The sequence below is a fragment of the Dipteris shenzhenensis genome, chromosome 9 (genome assembly GCF_047967505.1).
Source record: "Dipteris shenzhenensis isolate YYH24624 ecotype China chromosome 9, Dip_SZ_1.0, whole genome shotgun sequence".
In the NCBI taxonomy this organism is placed as follows: domain Eukaryota; kingdom Viridiplantae; phylum Streptophyta; class Polypodiopsida; order Gleicheniales; family Dipteridaceae; genus Dipteris; species Dipteris shenzhenensis.
This window is the reverse complement of record NC_141604.1, coordinates 10,495,717-10,512,111: the sequence shown is the minus strand read 5'-3', so window position 1 is coordinate 10,512,111 and position 16,395 is coordinate 10,495,717. Positions and strand designations below refer to the sequence as shown.

The window sequence follows — 16,395 nt, the reverse complement described above, 5'->3', positions numbered from 1 at the left end:
CCGCTCTCAATACGAAGTCTATGCGAAGAGACCCGAAACTGCCCAATAGAGATCCTTGGTGAGTGGGGTAAGTGGATCTGCGTGTATCCTGGTGGGTCAATGAAACCCTTCTCTGTGATATGTAAGTAGTGATCTTTATAGAAGTTGAGGTTCATTGAAAGCTCGCTTGGTCCGAGCCAGAGGTCCGGAACGTGTGTAGCTGTAAGAGGTCCTCACAAATTACCTAGTTGACCTCGTGTGACAAGAGGGGAGAAAATGGAGCGTCCATACTGTATTGGAAGGGAGGGAGTCCATCCATGTGGAGCCTGAGTCGTTCAAACCATCTCTCTATGCGTGCATACCAGCATCGCTGGTCACCTCCCGCTAAAAGTGCCATAGAGGAGGACAATGTTAGCCATGGTAGTTTGCTGCGCCCGTAAGTGTAATTCCCATACTCCCTGACTCGGTACAGATATTGATGATCTGAAATGCAGCATCTAGCAAACTCAGCGTGCATGATTTGGTGAGGAACGGATGGCTTACCACGAATCATCCGCGATAGCATGAGAACTTGTAGCTGCTCCACACGAGCCCACTCTATATCCAACAAGCCTGGCCCCAGCAAGGACTGCCATACATCCCCGCAAGGCAGACCAAGGAGTCAAAAAGTAGCTCCTTGGTCCGTGGATCCTGAAAGTGCGAGGGGAAGCACTGCCTCTTTAATCTGGTCAATGAAGCATATCCCCTGCCCAGGCGGGCCTGCATCGCGGGTCTCATAGTGAAGATGGGTCTGGAGAAGACAACACCTAGATACGTGTATTATGAAACTATCTCAAAAGGGTGACCCATCAAACGTGAACTGCTCCTGGTGCATGACAACTCGAGAGGTTGACCTTCAAATCATGAGACTTACAAAAAAACTGTAGTGCGTCAAGGTGTCTGTGGAGCCCCTCTACTGAAGAAAAAAGTGCCACGTCATCTGCATACAGCAATATCTAGATCAGCATGCCAGCAAGAGAGTATCCATCGCCTCCCATGTGTTTGCATCACTGTCTCAAGCTCATCAATGTAGAAGCCAAACAGGGTACGTGATAAAGGACACCCTTGTTTGACCCCAATAGTGCTCATGATTTCGTCAATCCACCTAGACCTTGCCTGGACTTTGCCCGAGACTCTTGTAGCTTGCCATGACAGCCCAAATGATCTCTTGGTCATAACCCAAATCCTGTAGGTGCCAGAGAAGGCGGGCTCTCGAAACCGTATCAAATGCTTTGCGTGGGGAGAGAGAGAGAGAGAGAGAGAGAGAGAGAGAGAGAGATTAACGTCTGCAAGAGGCCTCGCAGGCGTATGAGACAAAGTGCGAATCCAAGAAGTACCTCATACAAGCCACCAAGGGCTGAAGCAAAGGGTTCACTAAGACCCTTGCTAAGAACTTAAGCTGAAAAACTGACTAAAAACAAAAGCCAAAACACTAACATGCTTAGCTAGTGAACAAAATACTAGAGTTGCATAGTAACATGAGTGTGTCAGGCGCTCAGGGCTAGCACTCCTAGTACGTGCTCAGGTTCCATATATCCAGGTAACCTGGTGGCACTCTGATGAGATGTGAGAAGCTCTCGTTTCTGTCTCTGTCGGGCTGTCTCGTGACGTGGGGGAGGGCGTGGTCTCCTCGAGCTCTGGATCTGGTGTGCTACGTTAAGGGTGATGCCTCCTCTCTGGCGGTCGCCTCTGAGAAGGGATGAGATAGACCGAACCTCGATTGTGCATACTCTGGGCTCTCTCTGCGTCGCACGTGGAGTGTGTGTCCCTCGTGCACCCCTACCGCTGATCCATGATGCTCTCATCTCATCAAGCTCCTCTCCCTCGGCTACGCTGGCAGCTGACTCAGATGCAAAGAAATCTATGACACAAGTCTGTGATCTGTCGATGGTGACCTGTGGCATCGACCCATGCTGCTCTTTGGCCTATCGCATCAGTGTGTCTCTCTGTCGGCGCATCTCAAGCAGGTAGAGCCCAACACAGACCTGATCGTGAAAATGTATCAATCGTGTGAGTGGGCCAAAGCCTTGTCCCTCTTGAAAGAGGCAATGGTATCGTCCTCGAATCTCATAGTAGACTGGGCAGACACATAGAAAGTGTTCCTCTGTCTTGATCTCCCCCATCTAGCATAGTGTGCAAGTGATTTGCTCTCTGGGTATGCCTGCAACTCTCCCTACCTCGATCCGTAGCTGATGTGATGAGACTCGTAGCTGACCAATGGCGATCCTCAGTGCATGTGAGACTCTCCTGTCCTCAAGATACTTAGGTCTGATGATAAGACCGTGCTCTGAGATCCTCAGGAAGTAATCACGATAGAACTGGATCTTGGTAGAGAGCTCCTCTTCCCCCCAAGCCCTAGATGTATGGAGGAGGTCCAACCATATGATAAGGTTGATCTCATCTCGTGGGATCATCTCGGGTGGTGCGTCAAGGCTGTACTGAAAGGGAGGAAGTCTGTCCATCTGAATGCCGTGGCTACCAAACCTTGTGGATACCGGTGCATACCATGCTGTATCGACACCACTCTCTGCTAGTCACCTGGAGGACTCTAATGCTAGTTTCGGTAGTCTCCACTGGGGTAAGGACCAAACTCTTTGGAGAAACGTCACTGTCTGGAAGATGACATCAACGTGGAGGGGGGTCATGGCGAACTCTGCCTGTATAATCTGATGAGGAACTGACGGTTTACTCCGAATCATCCTGGATCCCATGGTCACCTTTAATCTCTCAAAGCTCTTCCATTCTGTCGCTGAAATGTCACTGCCCTAGAAAGGTGCTGCGTACATGGCAATCGGTCTCACCAGTGTGTCAAAGAGCCAGCCCTTCGTTGGGGGGTCTTGGAAGTGTGTCTAGAAGCATCATCTCTCTAGTCGGGCTAGAGCACCCCGTCCTCGTGTGAGTCATGCCGTACCTGCATGGATCATCGTGAAACCTAGTCCAGTGAACACTATCCCCAAATATGTGTAGGACTGCACTATCTCCACAGGCTCGCCCCGGTATGTGAAACTACGGTGACGGGATACTATTGCTCGCGAGGTGTTGAAGATCATAACCTTGGTCTTTCCAAGGTTAACTGTCATGTCTCTCTCTTTGCAAAACATCTCCAAAGCCTCTAGATGTTTCTGCAGTCCCTCTACGGAGGATGATATGAGGACTATGTCATCAGCATACAGCAGTATCTGCACCATCATGTCAGCTAGGAGCGAACCCTCTCCACCTAATCGATCGACGAAAGAAGTGATCTCGTCGATATAGAGGCCGAAGAGATTTGGTGACAGGGGGCAGCCTTGCTTTACTCCGATGGTGCTCTCAATCCAGTCTGATAAGCCTCCTGGGGCGTGTATCCTTCCTCTGACAGACTCATATAAACTCATGCCTCCCCAAATCATGATGGTTGGGAGCTGTAGTTCTTGTAATCTCCTGATCAGTCAAGAGCGTGGGACAATGTCAAATGCCTTACGAAAGTCTACGAAGCAAGTGTAGACTTCCTGGTGCTTCGACTTCGCCTCCTCAATAATAGCCCTCAGAGTGAAAATGTGATCCAGGGTGGAGTGGTGTCTCCGAAATCCTGCTTGCCCAAGTGCCCGCTATCCGTGGCCCTCTGTGTGACTGTTGATCTCCCTCTCTAGTACCGACCCATATATCTTAGCCAAAGTATGGCCAATCATAAGAGTATGATAGTTCCTAGTGTGCATGGGATCGCCTGCCTTGTGCATCGGTACTATGGTGGTAGTGCTCCAGGTAGGTGGGAAGCCATGGCATATGGCATGATTGAACAGCTGTGCTAATATCGGGGTCAGGTTCTCTTGCCCATGCGCAAAATGCTTAGTGCGTAGTACCTCATGATCCGGTGATCGTCGGTTATGAAGCCGGAGAAGGGCAGCTCGTACATTCTGTGGAGTAAACAAATGGCATGTGGCGGGCCTGGGCATAGAGGACATATCAGGTGGTGCTTGACTTGGGACATCATATAGGAAGCATGCATATGTGTGCCAGACTGTGGGATCTGTGATGGGAATGGGTGACTTCCCTTCTGATAGGAGTCCCCATCCAGTGGTAGGAAAGGAACTGATCACCTCGTCCATCTTGCGCATGAGGAAAGCCCACTTCTTACGCCGGGTCACTCGGCGTGATATCTGATGTGCCTCTGGCGGAGTCAAATGTCTCAATGCTATCTCACGTGTACGGTGGGCTCTCATCTCTTTGCACTCATCATCAAACCATGGATTTTGGGGAATCTTCCCATCTAGAACACGTGCAGATCGTGTTGTGGGAAAGGATTTGGCGGCAACATCCAGTATCACCGATGTGAGAGTGTCTGATGCATGTGCGAGGTCCACATCCCATCCCCGAGTAGTACTAGAAGCTCGGAAGCCAAGTGGCTCATGTACACTGGGTCAAGAGCACGGTTAAAATGAATCTGGACACGAGCGGATGGTGGAGGGGCCCTCCTCATGGTCGGCGTGGCGACCGATATGCAGAAAGTGAGATATGAGTGGTCAACTCCAAGTGGAGGAGGTGGCACCATAAAATCATGTATCCATGGGGCCAATGCTAGTGGGCTGAGTAGGTAGTCTACCGTGCTACTTCTCCCTCCATGTGGGAAACAGGTGAGGCCACTAGATGATGGCCATATACGAAGACCTTTAATATGATCAAGTCATGTATGGCTCCCAGCTCGAGTAAATGTCTCCCATATGCTATCACTGTGTCATGTGCATGGTGTACCTAGGGTTGGATAGCAGGTTAACGTGGGTTACAGGATAGCATAGGGCTGGATGGCTATCGTGTCATTTGGTATCAGAGCCGTCCTATCACGATTGAATTCAACGTGAGGTATGTAGAAAAGATGTCTTCCAGGTACGCTTTTTGAGATTGCTCTTGCAAATCTGAATTTCCGTTCATGTATGGGCTGAATCGTTGGCTGATGATGTGCACTCATGATTGGGAGAGTTGTTGAAGAAATAGAAGTCCATAGGCTGTGTGCTCTCTCTCGGTTGCTACATGTTTGGAAATCGTGATTCCTTGAGAAGGGTAGGCGATGAGAAGACTCGATGCTTTCAGCAAGAGATATGAGGATGGATCGTTTCTGACCTATAACTTCCCACGCTTGGGTTGTTGATGTGATTGGCTGTGTGGGGACGTGTGAGAGTGGGCTGGTTAGGGAAAGAATTCGCTCTAGGTTCTCAAGGATGAGATTCCTATCCTAGAGACCTAGATTTGTTGCAGTTGAGAAGTAGGAGGAAAGAAAGGGCATTCATAAGCCAGAAAGCGGCTTGTCTAGGAGATTTGGGCATCAAAGACAGGGGCGATATGATTGGGGCAGGCGCTTGGCTTTGGGAAGGAGTGTATGGCCTGATTTTAGCACGTTTTGGCTATTTTTGGCTGGCTGGAGAAAAGCGGGACAGGATCTAACGAGGGCTGACTAAGATTCTTTACCCTGAGAGAAGCCATGTATTTTTTGGATTCAACCCTGGAGCTGCATAGTCTAGACACAATCTCAGGGAGGGTTACCGCATATCTTCTGATAATGGTATGTCAGTGCCTTGTTTGGAACTTGATGTTCCTAGATAAGAGATCCTAAGAATTGGATGATCCTGTGATAGGAGCGGTTTATTGTGCACAAGTTTATGAGTTATGAACAGATACCTAATTGTTCTGCGATGGAAAGTCTGTCATGTATTTCAACCCAAGAATTTGAATTACAAGGGTATTCCGTTGCGGGATTTTCTGAATACTAAGTAATTCAAGAATTAGGGTTGATAGAAATTGCAACCCAAAAATTGGCCTCAAGGGGTTCAATTGATGGGGTTGTTCGAACAATGATTCCTCGATCTCAACCTAAGATTTTGAGTTCAAGGATACTCAATAGATAAGGTTGATAGAATCATTTACCTTCAGGTACAGATTTTACCATGCTTGGGTACGGATATGTCAACGGAATTAACTCTGTGGATTCAAGCGTTACTTGATTTCTCGCGGAGAATACTCAATGATACGTAACCTTGTTTAGATTGAGAGATTTACTTTCCTTGGGTTAGTTATCAAAGATTGTGGCTTTGGCCTTAGATTCTCTTTGATTTGAATCTCATGGAACGTATAGCACACTCAAATTGATAGTCAGAGTATAGTTATTGGCATTGACTCATCTTCACAGAGAGGATTCGGGCTTTCTAGTGAACTCAAGAGTGAGTTCTTAGAGGAAGGGTAGTATGTCATGTGCATGGTGTACCTAGGGTTGGATAGCAGGTTAACGTGGGTTACAGGATAGCATAGTGCTGGATGGCTATTTTTAGCCGAGGTCGCTATATATAGAAATTGATTCATATATAGTGATCGCTTTATATGGAGGGAGCTATTCATAGCATTGTGCTATCTATAGCGGGTTTCCTTCTATATAGAGGGAGGGCTAGTGCTATTGTGTAGATCAGTTGAGTGCTCCTCAACTGATGGATGGGGCTTGGACCCAGGCTGGGACTCTGGCCATCTACACGGCGGATCATAGGTGGTGTATCGAAGGTCCTCTGGACGGGCTCAGGTGGTATGGGACGCTTGGGTTAGATACGGGCCTATGGATGAGTCGAGTTGTAGCCCATGTGCTCGGGGGTGGTCGGGAGGATCGAGGCACCTGCGCTATGATTTTGGTTGTTTCGAGGACGAGATTCTAGGTCAGTGATAGGGTCAGATCCTGCGGGGTCGTGTCACACTGGTGCTTCTGCATCTGCCGACTGCCTCACGATCCCCAGTTCTATTGCATCCATCTCCGGTACTATGAGGGAATCCTCATCGAAATCTAATAGGCCCACCTGTCTGTTCCCAGTTCGTGCATTGAAGTCACCGAGGCAGAGAGTGTCCCCATGTTTGGAGGACTCCGTGATATCATCATGATTAGTCTCATATGGGTTGTGCCCATCAGTGGTGACCTCTCGTGCATAGGATGATGTTTCCGGGGGAAAATGGCATACTGCAATGAAGGTCGGCTGTGTGTCTGGTAACTAGATGCGGATCCACATGGGTCATGCATGCTCCTCCTTCCGTACCATAGTGAGGAGTGGCCTCAGATGTGATCTGAAAAGGACAGCCACCCCTCCGGATCCTCGTACCCCACTATCCCTCCTCAATTCCCTCCTGTGGGCAGACTCCCATGTGTATCCTGTCACTGTAAGTAGCCCTCTCTTTGGGCTTTCATGTGTTTCAGTATAGAAGATCACATCTCTGTTATGGTATGTCTCCAAGAACCCCCCTGGGTCGGACCATAGGGTGCCATTACAATTCCACACTGCCATCCTCAATTTGTTTTGCATTCTCGCCACATCGTTCAGACACCGTCATTTGCTGCTGTCCCTTTCTCCTCCTGGTGCATCTCGTGCTTCTTTTTCTACCCTCTCACGAATGATCACCCTACCATCTTTGTAAACTATTCCCCTCTTGCCTTGCAGCCATCACACGCACCACCCCTTCCCTTATGTGCTCCTGTTGTAGGAGTTTGAGATCCTCATCTAGAAAGATCCTGGTCCCCTTCAGTGCTGCCCGTGTACTCATAAGGGTGGATTTATCTGTGGCTGTTCGCAGCTTTACCACCAAAGGCCTCGTCAGTGCATCTGTTTTACCCACTCTCCAGGCTGATTCACAAGTGAGGACAAACTGAAAGCAAGTGCTCATTGGGAAGAAGGGGAGTTTCAGCCACCTTTTAACAAGGAGCTGAACACCATTAAAGAGCAAATGCAGCAACTCAGGAATGTGAAGGGGACGTCAGAGGAAGGGTACAAGATCATTGATATGCTGAAATCAGAGAATGAACAACTCAAAAAGGAAATGGCAGCTTTGCAAACAATGGTACAAGGGAAACATGCTGAGTTCACACAACAAATCACGAAGGGGACAGCAGATATGCTTGCATGGAAAGATGTACTAAAGAAAGACAGAACACCAAAGAAAAGGGAGATCATTTCTGAAACAATTGAGGAAGAAAAACGACGGGACAGCAAGAGTCTAAATGTGCTGGTCAGAGGCCTAACAGTTGGTGATAGCCCCATGGCAGACACCAAAATCCTCTTTGACAAAATGGGATTCTCATTTCTAAGGGCATCAACTTGGGCTTCCAATGTCTCAATTTTTGATGTCAAGTTGCTTTTTTTTTCGGTAATGTCTTGCATCATTTTACCTTTCTCACATACCCATTTGTTTTGCATCTCCTCTTGCCATTTCTTCATTTCATCTTGCATTTGGGCTCGAAGGTTTGAGAGCTCTTCTTCTTCTCTAGTCTCTCTCAGCTTCTTGCGTAGGCCTTCGATTTTTGTCTTGCATCTTGCATATCTCCTTGAGTGTTGATATGCAGACCTTGGTGTTCGGGTCTTCTATTTTCTCCGCCTTCGTCCAGATGAGGCTGTACTTCCGGTCTTTGTCACCCCTTGTTTTCTAGGGGGGGGAGAGAGAGAGAGAGAGAGAGAGAGAGAGTTTATTAAAGTCTTCGGAAGACCGATGGGTCTATGAGACTGTGAAAATCTTGGTACAAATGAGCTGTGGTAGTGGAGCTACTAAATGAGCATTCACACCAATGCAAAATGCTAAATGTGTTGGAATCGGAGTCCTAGTGTGTGTGGTCCTAGAGTCTTAGGAATGTCCTACAGTTGTGTGAGTGTGAAGAATCTTGAGGCCACTTGTGCCACCTCATGTGATTCCTCACCTAGATTATAGGATCTAGATTCTCTTGTGTGTGACCTCATCTATGAGGTGTCTATAAGGCTTGCCCAGCCTATAAAAGAGGCTATGTACTTGCTGTGATTATCAATCAATCTACATCATTTTCGTGCCTCAGCTCGTCTCCAGTCATGTGTCTCTCACCTTCTCCCCATTTCCATCAAAATGCAAAAATGTAGAATGGTAGTACTAAGTCCTAAGTACAACATAGTCATGTCAATGGTCGACTATAAATCAATCTCAGCATCATCATCAACATCCTCGTCATCATCAGCAGGCAGGACATCAGGGTGGATGAGGCAATGGGGGCATGAAATCGGCAATAGAGTGCTGTTGGCCACTCAAAGGTGCAGTCCTTGCACGTCTCCTAGTCGTAGCTCTACGTCTAACCAAGGCTACTGTGACCCCCGTCGGTCGGGCTCCGACTCTAAACAGGGAGGAGGGGATGTCCTCCCTCCATTATTGATTGGAGGAGTTTCCATGGTGACTAGGTGATGTGCTTTTCAACATATTCAAAAGACAATATGTTGGGAAAACTATTTGGTTGCAGAAAACTTCATCTTTCGTCTGCATGAGCAAATCATTTCAAATATGCCCTTAAGTATTGCAGAGTCTTGTTAAGAAAATACTGGTATTTTAGACAAGTTTCACCTCGATTTAATCTCTCTCGTAACTCGATAATTCAACATAACAGGAAAGTTATCCCAAGAAAACTATTTTGGAATCATGCTGTTCATGTGTGTGAATCGAAGGGAGAAGAAAACTCAAAACTCGTGTACTTCCCAAATTATCAAAGGGAGCTTTTTGAAGATTTCTTGTGAACTTACTATCTTGACCATAGAGAGTGTCTTGGAATGCCACGAGGTATAAAAATGTGCTTCATATAAAGAGATGCCATAAAATTATTTTTGCTTGAAATGAATTGAGCTTGTATATTGAATCCACTAATCCCAGCTCAGATCTTGTCTCAACTTGGGGATTAAGAAACTTGAAATAAAATCCATGGCTACATGCTTTTGCTACCGGCACATTCCAATAGTTCATGTAATGTTGCACTATCAACTTGACCTTTTGACTTGCCTCTTATGCTCAATAAAAGTAAAAGTTGAATGACAGTCATGCATAAATGTTGTGGCCATGTTTCTAGCTTTACAAATTTTGTTGTGGTTCCACCAATAACCATCCCTAATATAATAATCTTTGTGAAGACCCCCTTCATTTGGCTCTCTCCAATCATAGAAATGTATGGATCCTGTTTGTATGCTTTTGTCATAATTTATGATAGTAGGTTCTTTTGTATTAGGGCACTGGTTGTATATAGCTTTGCTAGATTTCAATATCTTTCTCTCTTTCTATACACTTAAATATCTTTCAAAATTTATTTATTTTTCTTTGTGCTGCAATTATATATTGCAAATTGTTAAAAACTATGAATAGACTATAACAAGCTATTAACAAACTATGACAAACTATAACATAGAACTATGAATTATAGCACTGTTTAATAGTGCTAATTAATAGTACCAGTTAATAGATAGTTAATTGTTCTTGTTAACAGTATTGGTTAGTTCAGAATGCTAGTTGACACTGACATTGCTAGCTAGTTCATAGTGCTAGCTAGTAAACAATGCTAGTTAATAGTGCTAGTTGCCTTGATAGTGCCACTTGACACTGCTACATGGCAAAGCTAATTGGCAGTGCTACGTGATAGTGCCAGCTTGTGACAGTGATACATGGTAGTTCCATTTGACAATGCTACATGGTAGAGCTAATTGAGAATGCTTTTGTCCGAGCCCTTTAGTGTCGGCAAGATCAATAGCAGGCTAGCTTGCTTGTGGGATTGGCTTTGTTCAAGATCCATCTCAACATCATGTGATCATATGTGCATAGCACTAACCAAAAGAGTGCTAAGGCACAAGGGTTGGAAACCCTAACCCTAATCCTAAAGGGGTTTGTATATATTCATTATTTTTGACTAAATCTAATGTACAGTTAGTCATTTGTGGTGTGCTCTCTAACTGTGCCCTCTACCCTCATCTCCCCTCTCCTCTCTCCATATTTGTTCATGGTATCAGAGTACATGGTTTTGCCTTTCATTGAGGTGCCATCCTTGTGAGAGTGAGTGAGAGACATTGAGAGTAATTGAGTGTTTGTGAGAGATTGAGTGATTGCAAGTTCTCTTGAGTGTTCTCCGTGAGAGTTCGCTTCCGATGAGAGACTTCCATTCATTCCTTTGAAAGACATTTTCGTTCATTCATTTGTAAGATTTCAGTCCACTTCTATTTGATTCCTTGTGAGAGAAAGAAAGAAAGAAAGCAAGTTAATTAAAGTCTTCGGAAGACCGATGGGTCTATGAGATGGTGAAAAACCTGGTACAAACGAGCTGTGGTAGTGGAGCTACTAAACGAGCATCCACACCAATGCAAAATGCAAAAATGCAGAATGGTAGTACTAAGTCCTAAGTACAACATAGTCATGTCAATGGTCGACTATAAATCAATCTCAACATCACATCACCATCATCAGCAACAGCAGGACATCAGGGTGGATGAGGCAATGGGGGCATGAAATCGGCAATAAAGTGCTGTCGGCCACTCAAAGGTGCAGTTCTGGTACGTCTCCTGGACGTAGCTCTACGTCTAACAAGGGCTACTGTGAGGTCACAAGCTCCGGGTCATGGTCATGTTGAGGCCTCATCTCGTGGGGGTCCATGTGATCTGGCTGAAAGAACTCCGTGATAGAGCTTTGAGAGGGATCAGCCAAGGAAAAAGTGTGCTCCTGTCTCCGTGCTCGGAGTATCCTCTTGTGGTGTCTGAGTACCTCATGAATGAATCCTAAAATCCCATAGCTATCTCTGAAGAGGCGGTAGAAACGGCCTCGGATCTCATAGTAAACAAGACATTGGAAGATGAAGTGCTCCTCTGTCTCAACGTCTTGCATGTCACACAATGTGCATATGCGCCTCTCCCTGGGTAGTCGCTCTGCTCTGCGGCTCTCGATACAAAGTCTGTGTGAAGAGACCTTCATAGCCTCAACTTTTATGTTCTCAGATATCAGTCTCGGGTGTGGATGCTGTGAGAAGTGCAATGGAAATGAATGGAATAGAGAGAGAGATAGCACGCCTCACACACACATTCTGAGAAGGAGAGAAAAGAGAGAGAGGCACAAGAGAACTGCAAGTGATCTCTGGAGAAAACCCCGCTAAATCTAGGGAAAAACCACGGAAACAACGGGCTGCTCGAGAGCTCGGAACACACAGCTCAACAACCACGTGGAAGGGAGCACAAGGGAGTGGATGAACTGCTCCACTACTCTGCTCCACAGGTGCAAAACTGGGCTTGCTCTGCTCCTCTGCCAGGCCCTGGAATGAGCTGAACTGCTGCTTCACAAGATGTTCCAAAGAGGGCTGAGAGGGGGGCCTATATATAGCCCCCAGCCCCTCCTTAGTCGGGTAGGGCAAGACAACAGGCCTGCATGGCCGACCCATCAGCAGCCTATAAAGGGCTGCACAAGGCCCTAAGGCATAGGCCTGCCAGCCGACCATCCAGGCTTAGGAGCCGACTCTGCTCCTAGCCCTCTACCGGGATCTGCACAGCCCTCTGCCCTCCAGCCGACCTGCTCCCAAGGGAGCCGACTCCCTAGGTGCCTCAAAGGGGCGGCCAAGTGGCAGCACATCAGGCCTCAAGAAGGACCTGAACAGCCTCCACATGGCAGGCCAACACGGGGTGAACACCTATCCTCATGGGGGGCGAGCACACCCACAGCACAGGCCCTCGGTCATCTATGCTAGCCTCTCACTGGGCGGGCACACCCACAAGCAAGGCCCTCTCTCTCTACGGTGACATCAGAAGATGACCTCTAACAGATGCTCGCCTTAGTGGCTCCAGTCCTTATTTTTCTCGTTGTATCCGGTTTTCTTTAGTCTTATAGACCCTTTGGTCTTTTGGAGACTATTCAAACTTTCTTTCTTTCTTTCTCTATAACTGCCTACTTGTTCTCTCTCCGGATGTCAATGGAGTTTAACTATTCCTTCATCTATTTGTTGTAATTGATTTTGAATGAGCTTCTTTTTGTCCATTTCTTGGTACTTGAATCTAAAAAGGTATACAGTGTCTCTTGAGTTAAAGCGCACCATACAGTGTCTCTTGACGTGGGGCGCTGCCCTTTGGGGGAGAGGATCTGGAGCCTTTACTATCTTTGAGTCAGAGCCAGGAGACCACGGTTTCTTCATGCAGCGTCGCCAAAGACGGGGTCCCACAGAGGCCAGCATCATGGAGCTGCAGGATTTACTTTTGGTACCTGTACCAGCTCAGGATTCCATGCCTACTTCAGCTGCAGGGTCAGCCTGGGAGGTGATTTCCAGCATTACCCTATGGCGGATTTGGTGTTCGCGATGTTCTTTTGTCCTTGGGGACCATTTATGCACGGAGGCTGACACTCTCGCTTCCATTTGGGTGGAGATTATCTTCACTCTCAGGAGTCAGTGGGAGCGGTGTACAGGCACCTCTTTGGCAGTTCGTGGGAGACTTTTATCCTTCATGAGGACATGGGACTGCTCATTATTTTTTCATTGGACCCCTTTGGGATGTCGTGGCATTTTAGACCACCACCATGGCTTTTTTGCCACATTGTTGAGGCTAGGGATAGAGTACTTTCTCTCCCACCTGTTGTATGATTCGTTTTGAATGGAATATATCACTCTTTTATATCAAAAAAAGCGCACCATACATTGTCACATCACTCCATCTAGTAGTCCACCAATTCTAGCTTTTGATATCTGGGTGTCAATCTTGCCTTCCATTGCTTTGGTTATTCTCTTTCATTCATTCATAACCATGCCATTAGGAGTTATATGAGCTGTCATGGAGGAGAGGTGTTCAGTTTCTTTGTTGCTACTTTTTAAAATTGTGATTCCATCTTGGGAAATTCAGCTTTTCTCCCTGGTTTCTTGCTGTAATGAAAAATTGTCTTTTGGAGGTTTCACATATTGCTACCCCTCTGATATGGGTTCTCAAATCGTATAAGTGTAGATGCATTATGCTAGCTGGCCATGGATGATAGGACCTCAAAGGCCTTCATCTTGTGGGTGCAACGATTTTGCTTGTGCTGCAATTTGTCTTCGCCTCTGCCATTGCACTATTGTAAACTAACTTGTGAACAGGGCATGAGGTTCAGCACAGCCCAGAGTTAGGAGCTAGGAAGTCATTGCTGCTGCAGTGGGACTGGCTTGAATGGAGGAGAGGCTATGGGAGAGGTGGAGCAGAGACATGGGCTGGAACAGAGGAGGGGCGTGTGGTTGAGGCAGGTGATGGAGTGACCTGGGTTGGAATGGACAGACAGGCTGTGGGAGAGAGAGAGAGAGAGAGAGAGGCGTGAGAGGGATGAGCTGTTTGAGCGGAGGGCTGTTCTGATCAGGCTGGATCTTGATCGCATTAAATGTCTTCATAAGACCATCTATGAGATAAAGTACAACAAAGAAGGGTTGTACATGGTTCTCTTAATATGTATATGAACAAATACAATGAAGTTAAAAGTACAACTATGTTGAGGTGCATACACTATAAACTAGTCTAGATGAAGTGTGCCATCATCAGCTGGTATGATGGTGACATATGTATCCTCAGGATGCATCTCCTACGCATTTTTAAGAATCAAAATGTAGAGGGGAACACGTGGGGAATGAATGGCGGCCTGTCCATATTAGAGCATATCTATAATCTAGGGCTGGCAGTAGTCTTGGTAGTCCTAATAGTCCCTCGGCCTCCTGGTATTCCTTGTCTATGATAAGCTTGCAGATGCATCAAGGTGGACACATTTGAGTCTTGCTCAATGTTATCCCATTAACAATGGAGATCTCGGTTGCATACATGTTAGATGAGGTGGCACATGTATAGGTAGCTCAGGTAGTGCACATATTAGTCGTTTGGACTGCTGGCCCTTGATGGTCCTCATCTGTGCTGTCCTCATCCTCGTCCTCCTAATAAAAAAAAAAGAAGTATATGAGTATTTGTGTGGCACCTGGCCATACAATATCCATAAATGTCAATATCTGCTCGACGGAATTTGCTGGATGGTCCAGGTCTGTGCTGCCTTTGTCTTCGTCGTGATTAAATGATGTAATCAGTGTCTATGTAACATCTGGCGACTGAAACCTTGTACACATATGTAAGTTGTGTATATGGGTCTCTATGTGTGGGTGCAAACGTGTGTGTGAAGTATAATCATGTTTCCAGAGAGCCCTAAAAATGCCATCCAATGATAATCTTCTTGACATTGGGGTAGTAGCTTAATGTTACTCGTTAGTCTTGGGAAAACCCCAAGAAGTTTTGCCTTGATGCGTTTAATAATTTGACGACTTGGATCAAGCAGGAAAGTGTATATAAAAGTGGAGCTAAATATGGTATGTGGACTTGATTGTGCATGAGCCTAGTGTTTGGGTTGATGGGATACATAGCTGTAATGGTTTCTTGTTCGCTTTGCAATTTCAAGCAATCCTTGTTGCTGATACACAACTAACTTTTGACGACATTTTTCAGGCATGTCTCTGTCAGATCCTCCAAGATTTCAAACCTTGTCACATTCTTTAGACTTCCAGCATCAGGCTATGGCACATGGCCTTGCACAGCATGCTGAAGAGAGGAGAAAAGCACTCGAGAAGGAGTCTGCTGAGAAAATGAGTACTGCAAATTCACAGCAGTGATGAAACTCTCTAGAAGCCACCAGTTTTGAGTTGAAGTGTCTATCAGGTCTTCGCCATTCTTTTATACGGAAATTCTTTCTATTAAACTATCCAGGAGGCAAGAAAATCTCCTTGTTACATTTGAGTGTATTTAGCGGCAGTGTACCTTCAGAAAGCCAGTTGAGTTCTTGTAATATGTCTTCATCTCATGTCTTTATAGTATGTGGAATTGTGTGATTATTGTATTTTGGCTTCTGATGTACTATGAAAGGTGCATATAGATGGATGCCTCTTGGAATGGATACGCACAGATATACTCTCCAAAATTTGAATATTGGCTACAAAGTATATGGCAACCACACAAATTTCTGTATTTGATTGTTGATAAATCATGTAAGTTGAAATGGCCTGTTTCCTCTCCAAAATTGTATTACTTGGCAATAAGGTGTATGGCACATTTTACGGACTCAATTTGGAAAGGTACTCTCTCTCTGTATATATATATATATCTGTCTCTCTCTCACAGACACAAAGATACGCGCACATGTTCCACAGGTGCACCGGCACCTGCATTTGAACCCGATGCACACTTTCCCGTGTGGACATATGCATGTAGTGTTGCTTTCTCAATATGACAAACTTTCAAGCAATTGACAGTCAGTTGTAGCCATATCCTGGTTCAGTTGAAAGAGTATTAACGGTTTGAATTGCAATTGAAATGTTTAAGCCTTTGTATTTATTTGCAATCCAAATCTTCCTCATATACGTATGAGTTTGGATGCAAGTTTTCGGGTAAAAGTGCCAACAGCATTCGGAGGTACTTGTGTTGGCACCATTTGGCCGATATTATCTAATCCATATATCCGGTTGTTATTAACTCATGGTGACTAGCTGATACCCCCTTGAATGTATAGTTTTAAGTTTATGTGTCAATTCAACCATGTTTCATGGAGATCATAGCATGGCATGCCAAGTGGAGAATGTTGGGCAGTTCATAG

General features: G+C 45.9%; 1 protein-coding gene across 2 annotated transcripts in view; it reads left to right on the top strand.

The window, feature by feature from the left end:
- The window catches only part of LOC147898177 (importin beta-like SAD2), a 78,209-nt gene extending 62,409 nt beyond the window's left edge, over nucleotides 1-15,800 (top strand). For both annotated transcript variants that reach the window (XM_087378932.1, XM_087378931.1), the window contains one exon: nucleotides 15,255-15,800. In XM_087378932.1, coding sequence (XP_087235058.1) covers nucleotides 15,255-15,418 — 164 coding nt within the window. In that variant the 3' untranslated portion in view covers nucleotides 15,419-15,800. The remainder of the gene's footprint in view (nucleotides 1-15,254) is intronic.
- Nucleotides 15,801-16,395: the final 595 nt, after the last annotated feature.